This window comes from Gopherus flavomarginatus, chromosome 1 (genome assembly GCF_025201925.1).
Source record: "Gopherus flavomarginatus isolate rGopFla2 chromosome 1, rGopFla2.mat.asm, whole genome shotgun sequence".
NCBI lineage: Eukaryota > Metazoa > Chordata > Testudines > Testudinidae > Gopherus > Gopherus flavomarginatus.
In genome coordinates, this window is record NC_066617.1 from 332933654 (window position 1) to 332961362 (window position 27709).

General features: G+C 41.1%; 1 protein-coding gene across 12 annotated transcripts in view; it reads right to left on the reverse strand.

Moving 5' to 3' along the window:
- Window positions 1–27709, reverse strand: part of ZMYM2 (zinc finger MYM-type containing 2) — a 212955-nt gene that overhangs the window by 165134 nt on the left and 20112 nt on the right. For 10 of the 12 annotated variants that reach the window (XM_050937121.1, XM_050937119.1, XM_050937123.1 and 7 more), the window contains 2 exons: window positions 7129–7240; window positions 4940–5796 (listed from right to left, as the gene is read on the reverse strand). In XM_050937121.1, coding sequence (XP_050793078.1) covers window positions 4940–5786 — 847 coding nt within the window. In that variant the 5' untranslated portion in view covers window positions 5787–5796; window positions 7129–7240. The remainder of the gene's footprint in view (window positions 1–4939; window positions 5797–7128; window positions 7241–27709) is intronic. The other 2 variants (XM_050937126.1, XM_050937117.1) reach the window with 2 other exon arrangements.

Sequence of the window (27709 nt, forward strand, 5' to 3'; positions counted from 1 at the left end):
TTATGTACTGGGTGCTCCGGTGCCAAGATAGGGATATGGGTTCCATCTATCGCCCCCTCCCAGTTAGGGAATCCCACTGCAGCAAAGCCATCCACTATGACCTGCACGTTTCCCAGAGTCACAACCTTTCGTAGCAGCAGCTTAATGATTGCTTTGGCTACTTGCATCACAGCAGCCCCCACAGTAGATTTTCCCACTCCAAATTGATTCCCAGCTGACCGGTAGCTGTCTGGCGTTGCAAGCTTCCAGAGGGCTATTGCCATTCGCTTCTCAACTGTGAGGGCTGCTCTCATCTTGGTATTATGGCATTTCAGGGCAGGGGAAAGCAAGTCACAAAGTTCCATGAAAGTGCCCTTACGCATGCGAAAGTTGCGTAGCCACTGGGCATCGTCCCACCCCTGCAAAACTATGCGGTCCCACCAGTTTGTGCCTGTTTCCCAGGCCCAAAATCGGCGTTCAATGGCTAGAACCTGCCCCATTACCAGCAGGATCTCCAAAGTGCACGGGCCCACGGTTTGGGATAATTCTGTGTCCATGTCCTCATCACTCGCATCACCGCACTGCCGTAGCCACCTCCTTCTTGCCTGGCTTTGCAGGTCTCGGTTCAGCATAGACTGCACGAGAATGCGCGAGGTGTTTACAACGTCCACTATTGCGGTATTGATCTGAGCAGGGTCCATGCTTGCTGTGCTATGGCGTTTGCACAGTTCACCCAGGAAAAAAGGCGCAAAATGGTCATCTGCTGCTTTCACGAAGGGAGGGGTGAGGCTGTACCCAGAACCACCCGCAACAATGATTTTTGCCCCATCAGGCACTGGGCTCTCAACCCAGAATTCCAAGGGGCGGGGGAGACTGCGGGAACTATGGGATAGCTACGGGATAGCTACCCACAGTGAAACGCTCCAGAAATCGACGCTAGCCTCGGACCATGGACACACACCGTCGAATTAATGTGCTTAGTGTGGCCGCATGCACTCGACTTTAGACAATCTGTTTTATAAAACCGGTTTATGTAAAATCGTAATAATCCCGTAGTGTAGACATACCCTTAGAAAGCTTCAATTAACAAAGTGGAGGGGTTATGGGGAGGACAGGAGAAGCAGCGCAAAAACATTCTTTTTGACCTGTCAGACCATTTAAAAAAAAAATTTAAAGAATCTGCCCCACACTGACAAATCTAGATATGTTACCACAGTACTTACAGTTTAAGGAGACTCATGCAAATGTAGACTCCATTTTTTGTCAACTACCTTAGACTGACAGATACATTTCTAGAAAATACCTCAATCAGCCAGAATATTGACACTCCCTTTTCTCATGTGTGTTTGGAATGGGAGTCCACACTGGTTCCTTTCCATCCAGAACAAGGAAGCATATGCCCAGAAAGATTCCTGTATATGCGACTATACCACCAACATTACTTAACTGATGCTTCATGGGCCCTATGGTTTGCACACTTCATTTTCGGTTGAGACTCCAACTTGCCACTCACACCTCCTAGCCCCTTCCACAAGGCCTTGAGAGTCCCCCATACATTAAAATTTCAAGTGGACTTCCCTCCTTTCTGCAGGGGAAATACCATAAAATGTAGAAACAGTAAGTGTCTAATCTTAAAATGGGACTTCTTGCTTTTTCCTCTTTTGTCTTTCATTCTTTATTTCACTCTTGTCTCCCTCATATTTGCACTCCATTCACTTTATCCTTCTCTGCCAACTCTCTTCACATCCTTGAGTCTTACCGCTTTTTCCTCCATCATTCCTTGTATTCCACCACCTTCCTTCCCTTCTTCAAAACCATTCCTAAAGCCTGATCTCAGCACAAAAAAGGTGTCTCCCCTTCTTTGGTTCATTCCCATGTTGTCACCAAGTCTCCATTTCTTCAGGTTGCTCTCCTCCCCTCCCCAACATCCTCTTTTACAGTCTGCCTTCTGTAATGCCCTCCTGGAGTGACAAGCTTTATTGGGTGCTCAGACTGATACTGCTACAGTTTATAGCTCTCAAGCATTCTTTTTCAAAGGCTACTCCCCAGAGACAATAGACTTACTTCAAGTCTTAAGACCACCCTGCTTTAGAGTTACAATGGACTTAATACAACAATGGGTTGGACATAAGATTTGCAAAACTACGGCAGTAGCTGGAAAGAATATCCTTTGTGCCAAGTTTTCACTTATGGTGAAAGTCAGGAGCAGCAATCACTAGGGGAGATGGTAATATCCGAGAGCATGTAAGATTCTTCTATCCACTTCTTCCACCCTATCCCTGCACCACAGGATGTTGGGGAACACATCCTTGGTAGCTATACTTAAGATTGAAACGCTTCATAGTATACAGATTTCTGATCAGGCAGGCCTAGCTTGGCAGATAAAATGCTGACAAGTATTCACTGGAGGGCCATTCCAAAAGCAAAAAAAAATTATGAAAAGGTGAGCAGAAACAAGTTACCCAGAAAATGTTTCCCCTACTTTTGTAAATAAAACCTATAAGAGATCCATACCTACCGTGTTTCAGTTGCTTCTCCTGTACAAGCAGTTTCCACTACAGCTCTCTCCTCTCTCCCTCTCTCCCTCCTCCTCTCGTTTCTTCTTCTTTTGCTCCTGCTCTCACTTGTCTTGTTCCTTTTTTCGCTTGCTCTGTCTCTCCCCCTTTTTACCTGTGGTAGTCCTTTCTGCTCCCGCTTCTCCCTATTTTTGTTTACCCTTCACTATGCTCTTTTCATGTGTAAGGACCACAAGCGTAGAAAAGACCATTTTTATTCCCTCCAGAAGACAAGCAACATTTCGAAAGTGCAACAGATACAGACTTTTGCAACACACTCTCAGCTCCCACCCCATTCTGCACCAAACCTTCCTTCCCATAGTTGGCCCTCTTCACTGAATCCCAAAGAAACCTTGTTTCCTCTCTTCCCCATTAATCCAGGCTGCCAGAACTCACTCTACTTCATGCTGCTAGTGTACCAGTTTCCATATTTTGCAGATTTTCAGTATGCACCTGACCTGTCAATCAAACTAGCAGACATACAAAAAGCCTTCTGGGCCAGCAGTAAAAGGAGGAATTTTCTGGTGTCTTGGTCAAAAGCATGCGCTGGTTTTGAAAGGCATACAAAAGGCATTATTCTGCATTAACAGGTACCAGAAGTTCCCATGTCTTCTACCTGTAATGTCACAAAAAACAATGCATTTTGATGTCTTTAGCGTATCAAGAATCACCAGCAAATTTCACAAAAACGGAAATGCATTCTTCGAAAAATAAGTTAAAACTTGAGGTGAACATCCAAGTTTTGCTTTTTCGTTATAATAGATATGACTGATTCATAAGAATGGACGGTGCCATCAGCAAACTACACAACTTGTCAAGTTGACATGAATTTTGCAAGTTAGTCAGGAAACATAGCATTTCCTTTGCTCTTATTTTGAGAGAAGTATTTAGTTTTATATTAATACTGCTACAGTACTCTATAAAAAGCACTAATACTCTCTGAAAAGTAAGTTTTGGTAATACATGAACTAGAGAACTCTGCTATCAAGATACTTATTGAGATCTAGATAGAGGCTACCAATGTGTCTGAAAATTATAAAATTAACATATTGGCAAATTGTGCTAGGTTCTAATACATCTGGATTCCAACTGAATGTTTTAGATCACCTTTGAAATAATCCCAACTAGTCTCCGAAGTTATTACTTGCATAGGGAAATGAGGGGCATTCATACCTTTGCTACTGGCTTCATTTGAGATGGTTTTCTACAAGGCTAATTTAATAGGGCAGCAGTGCACTGACTGACACTGAGAGAACTTCATCTTCATAATTTAAGATTAAAAGCTTCAGTATTTACCATAGAAAATCATGGAATCATAGATTATTAGGGTTGGAAGGTACCTCAGAAGATCATCTAGTCCAACCCCCTGCTTAAAGCAGGACCAATCCCCAAATCCCTAAACAGCCCCCTCAAGGACTGAACTCACAACCCTGGGCTTAGCAGGCCAATGCTCAAACCACTGAGTTACTCCTCCTCCCCCTGCACCTTTTAGGTGAAAGCTTAAATTCTGCAGAACGTGAATGCTAGAAAACTGCAGTTGCAACTGTCCCATTTTGCTTCAAGTGGAATTTCTTATTAGCTAAGTAAGGTTTACTGCTATTTCTGCTCTCCTAAACAAAAACAAATTACCCCAACAGCATATAGCATATAAGTTTTAGCATCGGTAGCGCAAAAAGATAACACACATATAACTATTAATACTTAACACCTACAAGCCACAAGCAGGTTAGACCTCAAATGTACCAGACATCATACCAACAAAAATTATATACTTCACAGTGCTTAAATTTAAAATGCTAGCTGCTATCATCATGATTTGATTAATATTCTAGGGTCTCTCACTTAATCCTTGTGCATATCAAATACTATTGAAGGAGCATGGACAAGGAGCATGGACAACAAATCTGTAAATTAACGCTTTTCCACTTTGAGGGAAAATGGCTTTGATGCATAATACTAGCCACAGAACTTCAGAAACAGAAGTTTGGCTCAAATACTAAGTCCATGAACAAATGTGCACTAATTATCTAGGTGCACACGTCACCTTGACTGCGCGCTGGGTTCCATGCATCCCAAGTCAGTTACACATAAAAATGTGCATTGTCTTTTTGAAAGATTAGGTAGTTATACACAAAGTATTAATTATTGGGGGTGGGGTGGAAGGAATTCAGTTTGTTTCCTAATTGCTAATGCAAGACAAGTTTACTTATGTATACACTTCGCCTCATTGATTGAGATGACAGAAAAAAAAAAAAACAAGTTCCTTTTCTAAAGTATGACGTTAAGAGTGTATGTGTGTATTTTAGTAGCTCTGCACTGTATATATTTAAACAAATTAATATTTTGGACTGTTCACATTTTACACATTTTATAAGCTTAGCAAAATATTTAAAGGTATGACTTACCTGGACTGTGATGAGTCACAGATTCTCCATTTTGAAACACATCTCCAGCCACATTCATTCTACCAGGATTGAAAGGTCCTACACCAGTCTTGGTCTGTGAAGTTAAAGATGGGGTGTATGTTTGTATATTAACACCAAAATTACTTGACTGCAGTCCGTTAGACACATCTCCCAAGTTGGTATTCTGCAGTGATGTTACATGTGTAATCATTAAGTTCATGTCACGCCCTTCAGTATTTTCTAAATGACCATCATTCACAGAGCTCATACCTGTTTCTAATGTGGTAACATTAGCAATCTGAATTTCAGAGTCTGGTTCTGTGGTTATACCACTATTACCTATTCCTGCATTTACCTTACTTCTTGAAAAACTGGAAGCTGAGAATTCCATATCGCTGGATCTATTTTTACACTCTGGAAGTCTTCGCTCATTAAAACTGGAAGTATTCTTCTCTTGTCCTTGATTTGTTTCAATATCTTCTTCATCATCAATAATAATAGTCTCGCTTATACTTCCCTTTTGAGAACTTAAGTCTTTTGAAGGAGGAAGCATTTTGGAATCATTTCCCTGAAGCTCATCACTTTTTGATGAAATAAATGCGACGCTTCTCTGATCTGATATCAGTGATGTAGAAGTCTGTGGAGGTTGTATAGGTTCAATAAAAACAACATCATCATCATCTTCTATAGATGAGTTTTGGAACTTATTAGTTCTAGAAACTAGAGTATTAGGTGGCCCTCCAAAAGAATTTCCTATATTTGCAAGACCAGTTGCCATGGCAGTAATTCCTAGTAAACCAGAAGTATGTTCAGATAGTTCTAATCCTCCCAGAGAACTTCTGTCCATTCCAGATAAGCTGTTTTGTAATTAAAAGAGAAACAAAAGTAATTTAAGTACAAGATTTAACTTCTTTAAATACCACGTATTCCATAACATTTAAAAAGTCATCTTTTATTTATTTTCTCTTAACGACAATTCAAGATTTCTATCTGCCTTCTGTTTTAGAAGAACTTTTACTCATTATCCTACCTAATACCACTCCCACATCATAACATGCTAGTAAGAACAGAGGTCCATTATCAGTTTCACAAAACTTTTGCCAATAGAACAGCTATGTGCTGTTAAGTTTAGCAAGATACATGTTGGAAACATCAACAGAATTTAGCACAATTGTCACCTTTTTGTTGCCATTTACTACTCAGGCTTAATTTCCTATCCCTATACCCCACACCTCTCTTGTATGCACAATAGGTCAAATAGCAGTGCCTCTGCTCAACTGCAAGGCAAGATCAAGAGCCCAGGTATTTAAAGTTGTCCATTTTTATTCCTCTTAAAATGGCATGAAAACATCTCAACAGCAAATGCACAAATTACATGCCTAGTAAAGGACTTGCTTTGCATGGACTCATGCTCACAAGGTGTAGGCTAACCAAGACTACTTCACAGTCTGAATTAGAAAGCATAACCCCCCATCACAGGATCCCGCCCAGCTGAAGAGTGATGGGGGAAGGAAACAAGGGTAAGAGCCTTGGAATAGCTGGACACTAAAGGAAGAAAGGAAAACATTGACTCTGCCAATCTTAAACTCTGACCACTGCAAGGGAGCAGTGAAAGGAGGCTCATTTGAGATCCTGGCTCCTACTCTAATATTCTTTAGAAAGTTGTAAGAGATTCACTTCCTATCTCCTCTCTTCTCAACATCAGATGCTGCTGCAGGTTCCTTCATCCACTACTCATCTTGCACGTGGCATTTTGTTTTCAGCTGGTCTTTTTGTGGTTTTGGGAGGCTGCTGGGTTTATTCCTGTGGATACTTGCATGAGTACAATTGTATTTTTATAATACACCAAAAGAAAATTTAGCCCTGGATAATTGCTTTTATGTATTATAAAAGACTAAATATATAATCAGGGCCAATGGAAAGGACATAATAGAAACGAAGTTCACAGCAGCTGTTGGTAAATGAAGTGCATTGGTGCTACTGCAGGTACTGGGAGGACTATCAAGATAACTACATGATAGTATACTCAAACACATACCTGAATTTGCACGTGTGATACCATTAAATCTTTGTATACTTTATGACAGAAGATTATTCAAGGCTGGAAAAATGTCTTTGTGGATTTCTGCAAGTAACCTTTTGAAAAAAAGGGGGTAGGGGGATGGGGAGTATTCTTCCCCAATACTCACCCATCCAGAAATCCACTGCAACCTGTTTACCTTAGTAAGTTGATCCCAAGTGCTCCAGTGTAGGGTCTACTCCTCTTATACCAATTAACTTGATGCCCTTGGCTGAAATATCCTGAAATAGAGAAAAATAAACTCTCACGATCCTAACATATATAACAACAGGTTCTTTTCTCCCCCACCCCCTGACACTGCCCAAAGTCTTACCAACCAGGATAACAAGTCTGTTTCCTTCACACCAGCAGAGAGAGTTTAGAAAAAAAATTTTTTAAAGCGATGTCATCCTTCTGAATAAGAGGTGCTATCCAGCTCATAGTACTTAGAATTATTTCTTCTCTGGGTGGGTAATGCACTATTATGTAACAGTTCAATCATATAATACTAACAAAATGCACTAATATCAGTTTAGTTGTTCCTGGATGATAGATAAAATTGATTATGTTATTAGAGTGTTCTAGACAAAAATTGGGAACTGAAGCTGTCATCTCTCCCAGAAAGTACACATTCCAGATTTTACACTAGGCACAGTTTGTAATTGGAGAGCATTTTAGTTGATACTATACAGTTACATGGACATGTTTATTAAAAGCAGGTGGTACCGGGCAAATTAGTCGAAACAATAGTTAAGAATACAATTGTCAGACACATAGAAAAACAAACTGTTGAGCAATAGTCAACATGGTTTCTGTAAAGGGAAATCGTGTCTTACTAACCTATTAGAGTTCTTTGAAGGGGTCAAACAAACATGTGTACAAGGGGGATCCAGTGAACATAGTGTACTTAGATTTCCAGAAAGCCTTTGACAAGGTGCCTCACCAAAGGCTCTTACGTAAATTAAGCTGTCATGGGATAAAAGGGAAGGTCCTTTCATGGATTGAGAACTGGTTAAAAGACAGGGAACAAAGGGTAGGAATTAATGGTAAATTCTCAGAATGGAGAGGGGTAACTAGTGGTGTCCCCCAAGGGTCAGTCCTTGGACCAATCCTATTCAATTTATTCATAAATGAACTGGAGAAAGGGGTAAACAGCGAGATGGCAAAGTTTGAAGATGATACTAAACTGCTCAAGATAATTAAGACCAAAGCAGACTGTGAAGAACTTCAAAAAGATCTCACAAAACTAAGTGATTGGGCAACAAAATGGCAAATGAAATTTAATGAGGATAAATGTAAAGTAATGCACATTGGAAAAAAAATCCCAACTATACATACAATATGATGGGGGCTAATTTAGCTATAACAAATCAGGGAAAAGATTTTGGAGTCATTGTGGATAGTTCTCTGAAGATGTCCACGCGGTGTGCAGAGGCAGTCAAAAAAGCAAACAAGATGTTAGGAATCATTAAAAAGGGGATAGAGAATAAGACTGAGAATATATTAATTGTCCTTATATAAATCCATGGTATGTCCACATCTCGAATACTACATACAGATGTGGTCTCCTCACCTCAAAAAAGATATTCTAGCACTAGAAAAGGTTCAGAAAAGGGCAACGAAAATGATTAGGGGTTTGGAGAGGGCCCCATATGAGGAAAGATTAAAGAAGCTAGGACTCTTCAGCTTGGAAAAGAGGAGACTAAGGGGGGATATGATAGAGGTATATAAAATCATGAGTGACGTGGAGAAAGTGGATAAGGAAAAGTTATTTACTTATTCCCATAATACAAGAACTAGGGGTCATCAAATGAAATTAATAGGCAGCAGGTTTAAAACAAATAAAAGGAAGTTCTTCTTCACACAGTGCACAGTCAACTTGTGGAACTCCTTACCTGAGGAGGTTGTGAAGGCTAGGACTACAACAGCATTTAAAAGAGAACTGGATAAATTCATAGTGGTTAAGTCCATAAATGGCTATTAGCCAGGATGGGTAAGGAATGGTGTCCCTAGCCTCTGTTTATCAGAGGATGGAGATGGATCACAGGAGAGAGATCACTTGATCATTGCCTGTTAGGTTCACTCCCTCTGGGGTACCAGGCATTGACCACTGTCGGTAGACAGGATACTGGGCTAGATGGTCCTTTGGTCTGACCCAGTACAGCCGTTCTTATTTTAAGCAAAGGGTACTAAGATTCAAGCAGCTCTCAGGGCAAGTCTACATTTAAAAAGCTGCAGCAGCTGCTGAAGCACTTTAATGAAGATGCTACTACATGGACAGGTGAGCTTCTCCCATTGGCATAGTCAATCCACTTCCACGAGAAGTGGTAGCTACATCAACTGGAGAAGCTCTCCAATCGACAAAGCGCTGTCTACACAGGGGTTTGGGTCAGTACAGCTGCGTTGCTCAAGGGGTGTGGATTTTTCAATGCTAGGAAGAGGTTTATAAATTGCAGGGAGATCCTGCCAACTGTTATCCAGTCAATATTCTATTCCTTCTATTTCAGTGCATCATCTTAAAACAGATGTTTACCAATGTCTATCAATTAAAATCAAATCCTCCCAAGCCTACACATGTGTAGGTACATAAACTGCAATAATGTCAACCAAGTTTCATCCACTTGCCAAAGTTCAGACCTGGAGTCTTTGACTACAAGGTTGTTACAGTGTATTAGTCAAGACAATTCACATACAGATTATACTTCCCTTGGCCAATTTGAGTCATTTGGCTATATTAGTCAGGCTTGAAACCAGGTGGTCCACTAATCACAAACACTTTAATCCCCTTAATTCAACTTCCTCTCATTTCTTTCTAACCAATGACATTCACTTCTTATGCATCTTCACTGTCTGACCTTTCTTGAGTTTGACTCTCTCAAAAAGTTAGCCTATTGTAGAGTTTTACTGTATGATGCTGTCAAGGAACATTTTCCAGTTTAATAGCATGATGTGTAACATTTCTTACTACTTATAAACAACCTCAAAGAGCAGGACTGAAGTGCACTTACATCCCATTGATTGAAAGATTGCCCCTCTATGTATTGAAAGGCTATGTTTGGATTTTCTTCTTATTTTAAAAACACAAGAATATTGACATTTTATTTTAGAAGAATTGCCAAACTTTGTAGAAAAGAAATCAGTCATGTTTTGGACCTACCAACCTCAGCGAATCAAAGTTACTGACTGTGAAAAAGTTCTTTAAGAAAAGCATGATGAAACAGCATTCAATGCCAAAGCTAACATTGTCCAAAGAATTAATTTTTAGGTATTTTCTTGTGGAGAGAAGAGGAGAAATGGATCGGCTCAGAAAGGTACTAATACCATAGGTAGCCTCAGGTGCTCATACACTCTATTCATAAAGTTGGGTGCATTCTGGATCTGGTATTTAGGCTGAGGGTAAAACTCAGTGTTATGAAGATACTTACGTGGCTTCAAGCTACAGCGTGAACTGCCGCTACTGATTGAGATTTAACAGTTTTTTAAGTGGGAGGCACATGCTTGTAATTCTTAAAGAATTTATTGAGGCCTCTATTCAAGAAAATATCTTTTTCCAGAGATTAATTTTGGTTGGTTTCTTAATTTCCCTTATCCTGTCCAATTGGGGTTTAAGCACAGGTATGGGCTAGAAACAGCTTTGGTGGCATTAGCTGAAGATTTTCCTCCTTGCAATGGATGAACCTAGAACATCTATGCTCACTGGATCAGTCAGCAGCTTTTGAAATCATTGACTATGAGGTTCTACTAACTTGCCTATTGACCTGGTAGGCATGAATTCTGTTTGGAGTGGTCCCATCTTTGAGAGATCAGAAAGTTACAATTCCACATCACTACCTTCTACTCTGAGGCTTCTCTCCTATGAACGAGATAGGTGTCTCTACTGTCAGTCCCGCCTGACCAACATGCAAATGAGGCCCTTGGAAGAGTTAGTGAGGAGATGTGGGCTGTGATGTGATCATTATGTTAAACATCACCCTGTAGTTAGAAGAAATTATACTGGGGCTCCTGACAGAGCATGCAATCAACATTTCAACTACAGGCAAGAACTTAGGTGTATTATTAGATAGAGGATGTGGCCATGAGCACGGTTCAAACAGACCATGCCACTATTATCTATGCCCTATCACCTTGATATCAAAACTGCAAAAATGCAGCTAACTTGAGCCTATGAGACCACTTAAACTATACCTATTCAGAAAAGGGAAGTCCACTCGTTAAATGGAGTATTACATTAATGCTCTAGGATCTACACTGAACGACAGAAGGTTTCTGGGTGAAATTTAGGGCATTACTTTTAACTTATATACAGAGTGGAACAATTTAAATCACCTTTCTATTTTTATTTTTTTAAAGTATTTATTTAAACTAGATTTTGTAAAACTAATTTGAAACAAAATTTTAACTTTAGATTAAAATTGATGAATTGCTTTTTTTACAAAATTCCACTGTCACAACCTGCCCCGGTCCCCCTCTCTGCACAGACACCAGTCTTGTGAGTAAACACAACCAATAGATCCCACATGCTTTTAAGTCATCTGAGCCTCTTCCACCCCCATAGACCAAGCCGTGACTAGTCACCTTTCCTAGGAGTATGGAACAGCTTCCATGTGAGGAGAGATTAATAAGACCGGGACTTTTCAGCTTGGAAAAGAGATGACTAAAAAGGGATATGATAGAGGTCTACAAAATTGTGAATCGTGTGGAGAAAAACATAGAATCATAGGAATGGAAGAGACCTCAAGAGGTCATCTAGTCCAGTCCCATTCATTCATGGCAGGACTAAGTGTTATCTAGACCATTCTGAGAGGTGTTTGTCTAACCTGCTCTTAAAAAGCTCCAATGATGGAGATTTCACAACCTCCCTAGGCAATTTATTCCAGTACTTGATTACCCTGACAGCAAGTTTTTACTAATATCCAACCTATACCTCCCTTGCTGTAATTTAAGCTCATTGCTTCTTGTCCTATCCTCAGAGGTTAAGGACAACAATTCTTCTACCTTCTCCTTGTTACAACCTTTTATGTACTTGAAAACTTATGTCCTCTCTCTGACTAAATTTAGTTTGTTTAGTCTGGAAAAGAGAAGACAGACAATCTTCCCTCAAAGGTCATGTTTTCTAGATCTTTAATCATTTTTGTCGCTCTTCTCTGGACTCTCTCCAATTTGTCCACATCTTTACTGGACACAATACTATGGTTGAGGCCTAATCAGCGCGAAGTAGAGCAGAAGATTTACTTCTCATGTCTTGCTTACAACACTCCTGCTTCTACCTCCCAGAATCATATTCACTTTTTTTGCAGCAGTGTTACGCTGTTGCCTTATATTTAGCTTGTGGTCCACTATGAACCCCAGATCCCTTTCTCCAGTACTCCTCCCGAGGCATTCATTTCCTATTTTGTATGTGTGCAACAACTGATTGTTCTTTCCTAAATGTATTTGTCCTTATTGAATTTCATCCTATTTACTTCAGACCATTTCTCCAGTTTGTCCAGATCATTTGGAATTTTAATCCTATCCTCCAAAGCACTTCCAACTCCAGCTTGGTATCGTCCGCAAACTCTGGGAACAATTTTCCAACCAGTTTTGCACCCACTTTATAGTAGTTCCATCTAGGTTGTATTTCCCCACTTTGTTTATGAGAAAATCATGCAAGAGACAGTATCAAAAGCTTTACTAAAGTCAAGATATACCATGTCTACCACTTCCTCCCTATTCACAAGGCTTGTTACCCCATCAAAGAAAGCTATCAGGTTGGTTTGAAGCGATTTGTTCTTGATAAATCCATGCTGTTACTTATCACATTATCTTCTAGACGTTTCCAAATTGATTGCTTAAGAATTTGCTCCATTATCTTTCCCAGTACAGCAGTTAAGCTGACTGGTCTGTAATTCGCCGGGTTGTCTTTATTTCCCTTTTTTTTTTTTAATAGATGGGCACTATATTTGTCCTTTTCCAGTCTTCTGGAATCTCTCCCGTCTTCATGACTTTTCAAAGATAATCGCTAATGGCTCAAATATCTCATCAGTCAGCTCCTGGAGTATTCTAGGATGCATTTAATCAGGCCCTGATAACCTGAAGATATCTAATTTGCTTAAGTACTTTTTAACTTGTTCTATTCCTATGAAAATGAATAAGGAAATTTTATTTACTCTTTCATGTAGCACAAGAACCAGGTGTCATCTAATGAAATTAATAGGCAGCAGGTTTAAAACAAACAAAAGGAACTATTCTTTCATGCAACACCGTGTCAGCCTGCGGAACTCCTTGCCAGAGGATGTTGTGAAGGCCAAGACTATAACCGGGTTCAAAAACGTACTGGATAAATTCATGGAAAATAGGTTCATCAATGGCTATTAACCAGGATGGTCAGGGATGCAACACTATGCTCCAAGTGTCCGTAGCCTCTGTCTGCCAGAAGCTGGGAGTGTCATCCACTCTGGAGATGGTTCACTCAATGACTGCCTGTTCCCTCTGAAGCCCCTGGCACTGGCCACTGTCAGAAGACAGGATACTAGGCTAGATGGATCACTGGTCTGATGCAGTATGGCCATTCTTATGTTCTAGCTCTAGGTCTTCTCAGGCCAGTTCCCAGGTGCATACCGCGAACCGCAAAAGACCTCAGTGCCCCTTTCCTTGGACTTTAGGCTTTGTAGCCCTGCTGCCTTACACACCAGAACCAGTGCCTCAACTTTTCCAACTGTTAATACACGTGTCACCAGCTGCTTCTAAAGGGATACCTCAATGTCACCTCACTGTGGGTGCTCTGATCTTCTCCATTAACTCCTTCAGGGACAACATGACAGACAATCAAAGAATACAAGCTTCGCAAAGAAATTTCTTAGCCACAGGCATTTTACTCTTAACAGCACTACAGGGTTACGGTCTTTGAAAAACAAAATTTCAAATGCAGCCCACCCCTTTTCTCTCATCTCATTCTTCCTATAACTGCTGGATTTGGTCAGCATTCTTCAGCTACCCGGCCCGTCCTGCCACCTCTCTCTTTGGCCTGGTCTTCTCACAGATGTCTGTGAACATTACCCCTTAAATATAACCTTTGATCCACTTTGGCCATATGCCCAGTCTGAGGAACTCCAGCCCTTTCCCACAGCCAAGCTTCTGTGTAGAATGTTCATTGTTCTTGTATATAGGCCAGTAACTCAGAGACAAAGTTGATAGACTGCTCTGTACCAGCTTCCCAAATAGTAATTCAACTAGGTATCGAGCCTCTACTACAAAATAGATACTCTAATCCACGGGTTCTCAACCTTCGTTGCAGCACAACCCCCTTCTGACAACAAAAATTACTACAGGATCCCAGGAGGGGGGACCAAAGCCTAAGCCCACCCAAGTCTCACCATTCAGAAGGAGGGAGGGGGCACAAAGCCCCACCTCCTCAGGCTGGGGGGGCCAAAGCCAAAAGCCCCAGGGCTTCAGCCCCAGGCAGGGGGCCTGTAACCTGAGCCCTGCCGCCCAGGGCTGAAGCAAATTAACCCAGCCCTGGCAACCCCATTACAATGGGGTTGCGACCCACAGTTTTGAGAACCGCTGCTCTAATCCACAAGTAAGGTTATAATACATTATCAAGGTTACCCTCCAAAATGAAGATTACAGTACAAAGTGGAGCCTCTAAAAAGAAAAAGGTATTCTCACAACAAAATGGAGTACAGAATTTGACATAGACATTCCCAATCTGTCAAACATTAATAGTAGGATATTTGAAATTCACAAAACTGTTACAGGCAAAAAACACAAAATATTGAAACTTAAGAACATACGAACGGCCATATTGGAACAGACCAAAGGCCCATCTAGCCCAGTATCCTGACTTCCCACAGTGGTCAATACCAGGTGCTTCAGAGGGAATGAACGGAACAGGTACTCATCGAGTGATCCATCCCGTCACCCATTCCCAGGCTCTGGCAAACAGAGGGTAGAGACATCATCCCTGTCCACCCTTGCTAATAGCCACTGATGGGCCTATCCTCCATTAATTTATCTAGTTCTTTTTTGAACCCTGTTATAGTCTTGGCCTCCACAACATCCTCTGGCAAGGAGTTCCACAGGTTGACTGTGCATTGTGTGAAAAAAATACTTCCTTTTGTTTGTTTTAAGCCTTCTGCTTATTAATTTCATTTGATGATCCCTAGTTCTTGTGTTAGAAGTAAATAACACTTCCTTATTTACTTTCTCCACACCAGTAATGATTTTATAGACCTCTATCGTATCTTGCCCTTCCTAGTCATCTCTTTTCCAAGCTGAAAAGTCCCATGCTTTTTAATCTCTCCTCCTACAGAAGATGTTCCATACTATTAATTGTTTTTGCTGCCCTTCTCTGTACTTTTTTCAACTCTAATGTATCTTTTTTTGAGATGGGACGACCAGAACTTCACACAGTATTCAAGGTGTGGGAGTACCATGGATTTATATAGAAGCAATATGATATTTTCTAGCCCTTTCCTAATGGTTCCTAACATTCTGCAAACTTTTTTGACTGCCACTGCACATTGAGTAGATGTTTTCAGAGAACTATCCATGACTCCAAGATTCTTTCTTGAGTGGTAACACCTAATTTAGACCCCATCATTTTATATGTATAGTTGGGATTATGTTTTCCAATATGCATTACTTTGCATTTATCAACATTAAATTTCATCTGCCATTTTGTTGCCCAGTCACCCAGTTTTGAGAGATCCTTTTGTAGCTCTTCGCAATCCACCTGGGACTTAACCATCTTGAGCAGTGTTGTGTCATCTGCAAATTTTGCCACCTCATTGTTTACCCCTTTTTCGAGATCGTTTATGAATACGTTGAATAGGACTGGACCCAAAACAGACCTCTGAGGGACACCACTATTTAACTCTCTCAATTCTGAAAACTGACCATTTATTCCTACCTTTTGTTTCCTATCTTTTAACCAGTTACCAACCTATGAGAGGACCTTCCCTCTTATCCCATGACAGCTTACTTTGCTTAAGAGCCTTTAGTGAGGGACCTTGTCAAAGGCCTTCTGAAAATCTAAGTGCACTATATCCACTGGATCCCCCTTGACCACATGTTGTTGACCCCCTCAGAGAATTCTAGTAGATTGGTGAGGCATTATTTCCCTTTACAAAAAAACATGTTGACTCTTCCCCAACCAATTATGTTCACCTCTCTCTCTGACAACTTTGACTTTACTATAGTTTCAAGCAGTTTGTTCGGTATTCAAGTCAGGCTTTCCGGTTTGTAATTGCTGGGATAATTCTGGAGCCCTTTTGCAAAACTGGCGTCACATTAGCTACCCTCCAGCCATTTGGTACAGAAACTGATTTAAATGATAGGTTACAGATTACAGTTAGTAGTTCCATTTGAGTTCCTTCAGAAATCTTGGGTGAATACCATCTGGCCCTGGTGACTCACTACTGTTAAATTTATCCATTTGTTAAAAGCCTACTCTAATGACACCTCAATCTGGGACTATTCCTCAGATTTGTCACCTAAAAAGCATGTCTCAGGTTTGGGAATCTCCTTCACATTTTCAGCCGTGAAGACCAATGCAATGAATGCATGTAGTTTAGGGGTAGGCAACCTATGGCACGCGTGCTGAAGGCAGCACGTGAGCTGGTTTTCAGTGGCGCTCACACTGCCCGGGGTCCTGGCCACCGGTCTGGGGGGCTTTGCATTTTAATTTAATTCTAAATGAAGCTTCTTAAATATTTTAAAAACCTTATTTACTTTACATACAAGAGTTTAGTTATCTATTACAGACTTATAGAAAGAGACCTTCTAAAAACGTTAAAAATGTATTACTGGCACACAAACCTTAAATTAGAATGAATAAAGAAAGACTTGGCACAGTCTGAAAGGCTGCCAACCCGATGTGGTTTCTCTGCAATAGCCTTATCGTCCTTGAGTACTCTTTTAGGAACTGTTTGTAATAGGCTATCTTGATTATCACTACAAAAGTTCTCTCTCTTAATTAATTAGCCTCTTAGAGTTGGTAGGAAAACTCCCACCTTTTCATGTGCTCTGTGTGTGTGTGGGTATCTTCTGACTATATGTGCCATTCTATGCATCCAATGAAGAGGGCTGTAGCCCATGAAAGCTTATGCTCAATAAATTTGTTAGTCTCTAAAGCATCACAAGTACTCCTGTTCTCTTAGCAACTGTGTAACTTTAGTCACATGAATAGCCCTATTGACTTCAATGGAGCTACTCATATAAAGTTAAGCATGTGCATAATAAGTGTTTGCCCCACCAGATATAAAACTGTATTTTTAATCTAAAAAGTGTTAGTGGCATAAAATGTTTGACATTTCAAATCAAAATTGCTTCAGAATTAACAAGTGTTATTCATACTTTCCATACACAGAAATTAACTTTTTAAACAAAAAAGCCAAAACTTTCAACAACAAAAAAGATGCCTACGTTTAGGTGCTTAAGTATGGGTTTAGGAGCCTACAGGTATGGTTTTCAAAAGCAAGCCTCATTGACTTCAAACTGCAAATACTGATGAAGGCAAAGAATTTCAGCTTTCTTAACTTGTGGAAGTTCAATATACTGAAAGATGGTGCTGAATGCAAGTATAGCATGGACAGGATGTTAACGAAACACTGCTGTGCATGTTGAAAAAGAAACCCATTGTAAGTGTGAAACTTCTTAGGAAAATGTTCTCTATGCAAAATCCTAAATTCTACTAACAGCTGGGAAACTAAACAAAAGTAGAAAATACTCACTTTAGCAATTCAAGACTATAAAATAAACAGATAGGAAAGAACGAGAGACACGCAAATAAAAGTATCTGAGTTTAAAAAACAGATTTAGAAAATTGAGTCATTTTTCTCCGTCCCGCTTATCTATTTGTAAATGGCATGGATCTTTAATCATGCAGTACTACCACAGTTGAGTGTAACAGAGGTGCTTCAGCCCCCTTCTTTATAAACAAGATGGAAAGCCATACGCTGCAAGACGACCTTGATTTTGGAATTTGCTCCCATACTTGATAAGTTTGGACATGCTGCAAAGCTCATCTTTTCCCTAGGCTTTTATGGAGAGAAATGGATTGAAATAATGTATTAAATTAGGGACTTATTTTATGTTTATATACACAATAAACATCCAGAGCATATGATGGACACATAGGTTGTCATATGTCTAAATACATTTTTTAAAACTCAATAGCAAAAATGTAGAGAAGCTGCAGAACAGCAAAACAAACGAATAGCCCTATGCAATGAAAATACTTCAAAGCAATTCTATCAATCAGGTTTCAATTTGATTCAAAAGATAAACTACTTAAAAAAGCAAAAAAAGTGATGCCCACTGGGAAGCTGAAAAGTAAAGAGACCATGAACTTCACTGTATTCTGAATATCTTGATGCCTTTGCAAGACTGCCTGTAGTATGCACAACGAAAGTTGTCTTTATTGTCAAGTGCAACGTATGAATGCAGTAGTCCAGAGATGTATCCAAACTGGGCTTTCAGGTATACTTGAACAACTGACATCCACCACAGCTTTTGTCCCTTTGTGCTGCTCCCTCTCAGCCAGTGTTGAAATGGCTGTCCTGCCTCTGTGGACAGGATCAACAGCACTCAATGCCTGTTGCAGCAAAGCATGCCACACTCCTTCACTCTATCACAATGTTTAACTTTTGACTCTGAGCCACTCCAACAGCACAATCAATTTTCAATATCAGTTGAAGAGAACAAGCAGTGTTTGGCAAGGTTGGCCAGAGTAGATGAAAATTCTAGTATAGACACAAAATTAGTCCATGGTAGCCATGTTAATCACATTAAAGGGTTATTTTTCTCACACTCAATACATTTGATGTAAATTTAGTCATGAAAAGATACTGGTCACCTAGAACCTGAAGTCCTCTATCTGTAAGTAGTATATATGTAATGGGGTAAACACCAAAATTATTCTTGCCCCACTACTGCTATTCAAATATCAAGCAGAACATTTTAGGTAATGCCCCTTTAATGGCAGGAGGAAACAGATAGATGAAACTAGAAAATTCCACAGCAGTTAGAGAGTAGAGGTCCAAGGAAAGAGCGGTGACAAAACCTGAACCAACTTTAGGTTGAGAGAGAGAGAGACAGAGAGAGCAAAGAAGAATTAAATATGATGGATGAGAACCACCATGTTAGGGACATGACAAGAGGAGAAAGCACAAAAAAGGAAACAGAATCTGAGAGAACACACAGTGATTGAAACCCATCTGTAAAGGTTAGCGAGTTGCTGGTTTCTCTCCTGCTGAACTGAAGGCATAAAAAGAGGCTGAGCTGCTATTTGATCCATCTTGATTCAATACAGGCACTATAACTTACTAAAGGAAAATAAATGAACGGTCTAAGATAGAGACAGACCTAGGAATGACAAAGAGGTATTTAAACATGAGCATTAGAAATGGGAATTATGGATCATCCATACCCAGAAAAATATGAACAATGCTACTAAATTTAAATTCTAGATATACTTCATAACTGCTCTGTCGAGATCACCGCCAAGAACCAGAGAACAGTTCAGTCTCCAAATTCCTTTCTTTCTGGATACTTGAGAGAATCAAGTAAGATGGTGATATGTGACATGGATTACTGTCTTCTAGGAAATTGAACTGAAACTATTCATTTCACATGGCCAAACAGACGTTACATGACAGTGATGGTCACTGACACAGCCCTAGACATTACTGAATAAGGAGGTGAAAGGCCCATTTCTCAAATCATTTAGTCCTCTCTCATAAGAAGTACTGTTCATCAGTTACCAGTAAGCAATTAACATAAAAAGGAGAGTCACACTGTACTTTAGAATTGCAAAGCCATCCATGTTTGTAGTCATTCCACATGTAAAAAAGTTAATCCTGCAACTGGAAGTGACCCCTGGATCACCCTATGCAATTCTTGTCCTCTGAACACACTATCAAAACAGACAAATTTTAAATACATCTTTATAGGTAGCAGAGGTAGCAGCCCAACAGCTTAGTTTGCCCAACACCGTCCATTATAAATATCCTGTTGTAAGTTGCATACAACTTTGCAAAACCAATTGTCCAGGGTGAAGTTTTCCATGCTGAGTGGAGCATCTCCTTCAAGCTAATCTTTAAGTTTGAACTACAATGGTTCCTCCTTTTCTCAGGACAAGGCTAGGGAAAACACCAAATGCAGCAGATCCTACAGTCTCATTCACTATACAACCCTGATTCACTCCTATAGCACATAATAAGGCAGGGGACCTATGAAAAAAAAAAAAAAAAGAGGTGATCATGCAATTAAAGATGACTATCACAATGCACATGCACAAAGCGGATGAATTAAGATTGCACAGGAAACCTTAATTCTGGCATTCCCATATTTAGGGAGGGGGAGAAAGAGACTGTCAGTCAGAGACAGACAAGTGGCCAGAAGACTTAAGTGACACCACCAAACTATTTCACTTTTGACGAAATCAGCAATTTGAACAAAGATCATTTATAAGGCTAAAGGAGGATGGATCAATCCATGTTGCCTAAAGTCAGATAGCTATTTGAGAAAGTTTTGTTTTGTTTTAATGTATAAAATAAGGAAATCTGAAGTAGGACTAGGAAGGCTACATTGCCTACAGTTGGCCCTGGTGCAAATCACTACTAGAACATTGTGTCTAGTTCTGATGTTTAGAATTTAAGAAATATATTGATAAATTGCAGAGAGTTCAGGGAAGATCCACAAGAATGATTAAAGCAGGGGTTCTCAAACTGGGAGTCGTGACCCCTCAGGGGGTCGCAAAGTTATTATGTGGGAGGGTCGCAAGCTGTCAACCTCCACCACCAAGCCCCAATTCGCCTCCAGCATTTATAATAGTGTTAAATATTTTTAAAATGTGTTTTTAATTTATAAAGGGGTCATACTCGTAGGCTTGCTGTGTGAAAGGGGTCATCAGTACAGAAGTTTGAGACTCACTGGATTAAAGGATTGGAAAATATGCATTATAATGAAAGACTCAGGAGCGCAATCTTAAAAAAAGAGATCACAGTCTGTAAGTATCTATACAGGGACCAGAAGTTTGATAATATATTCTTCAATATAGCAGACAGAGGTGAAACAAGCCCCAACAGACCATAAATAAGCAGACAATTTTAATGGTGATGGTAATTAACCACTGGAACTATTTGCCAAAGTTGTGGCAGGATTTCCATCTACGGCAACTTTTAAAACAAGATCAAAAAGAAACTCTCTTTAGAAAAATATCTGAACTACAGCATATTCCAGAGAAGTTCTGTGGCCTGTGTTATACAGGAGATCAGATTAGATAATCAGTGTTTCCTCCTGTCTTTTGTAATTTGTGAATCTCAGAACTCTCTTGGCCCACTCTGAAGCACAGATTCACTCTTCAGCCAAACAAATTGCTTTCAGTGGTCACTATTATCCAGTCTGGTGATTCAAAGAGGGAATCTTTTGAGGTTCTTCTCATTCAGCCACTAACGAGAGGTGTCCTCACTGCACTTCAATGATATAAAACCATATATTATGAGGTAAGGACAAGTGTCCAGTGGATTAAAAACTAGAAAGTTGCAATGGCTGTGTGTGAAACCCTCCTGAGTTCATTATCTAGATAATTGGGTTTTGTCTCCACGTGTCAAGAAGATATTCTTAAGGATTGGCTCACATGTTTCAGTTAACTAACTTGTTAAGAAAGGGAACATCTTGAAAGAAGAGAGGATAGTTCAGCTTTCATGCCCCTTTCATTTCTCGGCCTCTCTGTTACAACTATCGACAAGATGATGAGTTATGACAGTAATTATATGGAAACCCATCTGCTGAAGACTGGTCTGAGACCACTTTTCTATATGGGACGTCTTGAATTGTAAGGTGTTCAAGTTTTACTCATTGTCGGCACCTTTTCCCATTGGTTCAACAAGCACAGAGAAGGAAAAAAGTTACTTTGACAGAGAATTGGAGAAAGATACTGTACTGCCTTTCATGATTGTGAACACAATCACAGTTTCAAGGATCCTCATATGGACAAACCAAAACCCCAACTTGCAGCAATAGGCTAGGTATAATATGAATCAGCAGGACTTAATTCAAAAACATGTCATTTGTATAGTGTCAACTGTGTGCCAGAAATATGAAAACCACCACCCCTACCTTCAAGAGTTTAAAAACTAGATAAACACAAACAGAAGAAAAAGGAAGCATAGTTAAGTACAGCATGTGTCCACAATTGTTTGAGTTTTTTCTAGAATGGAAAAGATTCTACCAGCTAGTTTGGTAACACTGATCACATAAGAGGACTAAGGAGGAGTGGACATGGTAATGGGTGAGTTTTAAATAAGAGATTTAAGAGGGTGTGTCACAGAACTACTGGCCCCTTTAAGGGGAGATGGGCCAGCCACACCTGTGACATAATTAACTGCTTCCTAGTCTGGAGGGGTGAGACTAAAGAGGGTCAGGTGGTTGTTGAAGAGCTGAAGAGAAGCCCTCAGCAAAGGGCAAAAAAAAAACAACTTATTTTTGGTTGGGACTTTTTAGTTTGTTCTTTTGATGTTAAGGGATGTGGGGGGCTAAGTTTGTTTGTGACTTGGCTGGAGGGCGAAGCCACCTCTCCACCAGACCTGGGTGCATGGAGTGCCCAGAAGACCCACCTCAGGGAAGAAAACTCAGGCAGGGAAACCCAGTAGAGCTGCCCTTGGCTAACAGGGGCCACTATAGGGCAGGCAAACCCCACATCAGGATACTTGCACACCAAACTGGATAAGGGAGGGATGCCTTGATATCAGGGACCACATGGAAGCGGCCTGGAGCCAACAGTGAGATGAGAGCACAAAAGAACCAGGTTATTCAGGCAACAAAGGGGGAGAGAGATTAACAGCAGGAAGATAAAAGCACAGAAGTTGAAGGGCAGGCTGTTTGGTTTCACTGTCCATGAGTGAAAGGATATTTACAGGAATGGAAAACCTACCTTACAAGAGGAGACAAAGAGCTTGACTTGTTTAGCCTAACCAAAAGAAGGCTGGAGAGAGATATTATTGCTCTCAGTACATACATCAGCGGGATAAATCAGAGAGGGAGGAGTCAAGCTAAGCACCACGTGGACACAAGAACAAATGGATATAAACAGGCCATCAATAAGTACAGGTCTGAAATTAGAAAAAGGTTCCTAACCATCAGAGGATTGAAATTCTGGACCAGCCTTCCAAGAAGAGGCATGGGGGGTGAAAAACCTAACTGGATTCAAGACTGATAAGTTTATAGAGGAAATGGTATGATGAGACTGCCTAAAATGGCATGTAGCCAATCTGCAATGGCTAGCAGCAAGTATCTCCAACGGCCAGTGATGGGATGCTAGACTGAGAGGGCTCCGAGTTACTATAGGGAATTCTTCCCCAGGTGTCTGGATGCTGGGTCTTGCCAAAATGCTCAGGGTCTAACTGACCATATTTGGGGTCAGGAAGGAATTTTCCTCTGGGATCAGATTAGCAGAGACTGGGGGTGGGAGGAGGCGGGGAGAGGCTGTTTTAGCCTTCTTCTGCAGCATGGAGCATAAGTCACGTGCAGATTTAAACTAGAGTAAAGGGTGGATTCTCTGTAACTAAGTCTTCAAATCATGATTTGAAGATTTCAATAACAGCCAGAGTTTATGGGTCTATTACAGGAGTGGGATGGGTGAGGTTCTCTGGTTGGCACTGTGCAGCAGGTCAGACTAAATGATCATGAAGGTCGCTTCTGGGCTTAACATCTAGGAGCTTATGTCTGATGCTAAGACCAACAGGAAACTAGCGAAGGAATCTGAAGAGAGGATAGATGTGGCCAGAGCGTAAGGCAAGACAGGTTTTTGCAGCTGCATTCTTTGGTTGGCAAGGGCTTGGGTTATGCAACTGAGTCCCCAACTTATAAACTGCAAAATGAAGATTAAACAGGTAGGCTTCCAAAAGTACAAAGGAGAGTGTTATTTGAATTTTTTAAACGCACAGCAGATATGTATATTTTTAGTTCTCTTAATGCTGGTCTCCAAGTACTCTACGAGATACAGTAAACTTTATGGCATTTGTATTAATCATTATCATAGATGTTTAGACCAGAGAGACAACTGATTAGTCTGATCTCCTGCAGAACACTGGCCATAACATTTCACCCATTAATTCCTGCATCAAGCTCAAAGTTCCCTTAGAAAGGCATTCAAATCTTGTATTACAGCTATCAAGTGATGGAGACACTACCACAACCCTCAGTAAATTGTTCCAATTGTTAATTACCCTTACGGATTAAAATAAAATTGTGCCTTTTATATAGTTTGTTTTTCTCACCAACTCAAGGCAATGGATTTTGTTATGCCTCTGTGTGCTATATTAGAGCTCTTATATCAGATATATTCTCAGGCAGGTACATGTAGAACTCAATAAACCTTTCTTAAGCTTTTCTGCAATAAGCTAAACAGATTGACCTTAAGTCTCCCATTGTAAAGCATGCTTTCCAGTCCTCAAATCATTCATCTGGCTCTTATCGGAAGTCTCTCCAATTGTTCAAAAACTGAATGGCATCAAAACTGGATGCAGTATTCCAATACTGCCCTCACTTCCACAGAAGTAAAATCACACACACACACCCCAGCGCTTCTGTTCAATATTTTTTTGTTTATACATTTAAGGAATGTATTACCCCTTTGGCCTTAGCCACACATTGGGCACTTATATTCAGATGATTATCCACTATGACTCCTTAAATAATTTTCATTCTCATAATTTCTAGGGTAATCCCTCCCACATCTGGTATATGCAGCCTATATTCTTTGTTCCTAGTTACAGGACCTTACTTTTGGGTAGTCATTTTCTCTCTTCTGTGGTTCTCAGGTTTTCTTTTCCTTTTTTTTTTTTTTTAGGGAAGGAAGGGACAGGAGGTAAGGGAAGAAATAGGAGCAGACTCTGTTCATATCAAGTTGTTGATTAAGTACTTCTAAAGAAGTTTTTGCTTCAAGGGAGGTCCTGCTAATGGACTGGATGCTACATTGAACACAGTGTCAGAGGGCCCAGATTGTTGCTTATATGGCAGCTACAGATATTATGGATGCTCCAGTGTTATATAGATGTCATCAGACAGACAAAAGCAGCTTTAGTTCAGCCTATTCCATTGTCTCTCAGGACTTGTCCAGGTTTCCTTCCTGAAAAATCCTTCCCAGGTCTAAAACAAAACAAAACAAAACCTCTCCTTGCAACTTATTTTTCCATGCATCAGATGCAAGTGTAGGCTTGGAGGATTAGATTTGTCAGTAAATATCCATTTCACCATACACACAAACTGGAAAAAAAAAATTCCCATCGATAATCAGTTTTTGGATATGTAAAGTAAGAAAAATGCTGCTTGAGATCTTCAGTTTAAGGATCTTTACTTTGCATAAACAGCTATCAAAATTATTAAAAAAATACAAATTGAATTCTGCCAAGCTATGATATAAAAGAGCTCTACCCCATTTACATATGGGTTGGTTATTTTTTACTCTAAAAAACCTCATCCTTTGGGAGGGCATAGTTTTTCCAAAACTGAGTGAGAGGGTAATACACAACCCATCAATTGAACAAATTTCTGGTGACTGCAGAAAAGACAGTTACCTTTTCTGTAACTGGCGTTCGTCAAGATGTATTGCTCATGTCCATTCCATATTAGGTGTGTGTGCCCTCAACACATGCACCGGTGCCAGAAGTTTTTCCTTTAGCAGTATACGTAGGGAACCAGCTCTGGTGACCTCTGGACTGGCGCTCACATGGCATGGTATAAGGGGTGCTGCCAGCTCCCCCCCACCTTCAGTTATATCTTGCCAGAAACTGTGACAGTGCGGAAGGATAGTGGATTATGGAATGGACATGAGCAACACATCTCGAAGAACACCAGTTACGGAAAGGATAACAGTCTTTTCTTCTTCGAGTGCTTGCTCATGTACATTCCCTATTAGGTGACTCCCAAGCAGTACCCCTGGAGGTGGGTAGGAGTTCACAGACGTGTAAATCGTTAACACAGCACTGCCGAACCCAGTGTCGTCTCTGACCTGCTGAATGATGGCATGATGCGCCGTGAACATGTGGACAGAGGACCATGTTGCGGCTCTAGAGATGTCCTGGATAGGGATGTGCACTAGGAAGGCTGTCAAGGAAGCCTAAGCCCTAGTCGAGTGGGCTCAGACAATCATAAGAAGCGGGACCCTGGCCAGATTGTAACAAGCCCATATGCAAGAGGTGATCCAGTTGGTAATCCTCTGTGAGGACACCAGAAGGCCCTTCATCCTATACGCTGTGGCAATGAAGAGCTGAGTCGACTTACAGAAAGGCTTGGTACATTCTAGGTAAAAAGCCACAGCCTTTCGGACGTCCAAGGCATGCAGTCGCCTCTCCTCACTGGTCTTGTGCGGCTTAGGACAGAACACCGGGAGGAATATGTCCTGGTTCGTATGGAAGGAACGCTGGGTGAGGCCTCAGCTGGACCTTGTCTTTGTAGACTACCGTGTCCGATGGTTCTGAGGTCAAGGCTTCAATCTCAGACTCACCTCACCGATGTCATTGCCACCAGGAAAGCGATCTTCCATGAAAGGTGGGAAAGGGAGCAGGAGCCTAGTGACTCAAAGGGCAGGCCCATGAGCCTGGAGAGGACCAAGTTAAGATCCCACTCTGGGACAGGGGTCCCTACCTGCAGGAAGAGTCTCTTGAAGCCTCTCAAGAATCTGATCATCATGTCATCAGAAAACACCATCTGGCCCTGGATCAGTGGGTGAAAAGAGGAGATGGCTGCGAGATTGAATTGGCCTTCAACACTGGTTCACCACTTGTAAGGTAACTCCCTTCTCTCTATGTGTCAATATATATTTATGCCTGTATCTGTAATTTTCTCTCCACGCATCTGAAGAAGTGGGTTTTCTGCCCAAATAAATCTGTTAGCCTTTAAGGTGCCACCGGACTCCTCGTTGCTTCTAAGAGAAGAGTATGCCAGGCCCTGGTTCCTCAGATGAAGCAGGTAGTTTTAGATAGACAATATGGAAGAGCACAAGGGAGAGATGCCACGCTCGGACGCCCAGTGGGAAAACCTCACCCACTTGGCCAGGTAAGTCAGTCTGACTGAGGGCTTCCTGCTTCCCAGGAGGACCTGTTGGACCTCATCCAAGCAGGTCCACTGCTCTGGGTTCAGGCATGCAGCATTCACGCCAAGAGTTGAAGGGACGAGGTTAGGGTGTAAGATGACTGTGACAGGGGTCAGGGAGGGGCCACTGCTAGGTTCATGAGCGTTCTAAACCAGTGCTGGCGAGGCCACTCCAGGGCGACCATGATAACCTGCGCCTTGTCTCTCTTGATCTTTGCTAGGACCCTTCTGATGAGAGGAATTAGAGGGAACACCTACATCAGGTTCTCTGACCATGACAGGAGGAAGGCATTGGAGAGGGAATCCTTGACCAGGCCTTGTCGCAAACAAAACCAGTGGCATTCCCGGTTTAGACTGGTGGCAAAACAGGTCCACATGGGGAGTTCCCCACCGTCGGAAGATCATACAGGCTACCTCCAGGTGGAGTGACCACTCGTGGTGAGAGGAGAAGCCCCTGCTGAGGTGATCCACTAGCCAGAGAGGTGACAAGCTTCCAGATGGATTTCGTGGCTGATGCGGAAGTCCCAGAGAGCTTCTTGTAGAGAGTTAATGAGCGTGCTCCCCCTTGCCTGCTGATGTAGACCATAGAGGCCATGTTGTCCGTCAGGACTCTCACCACCTTGCCCAACAGGTGA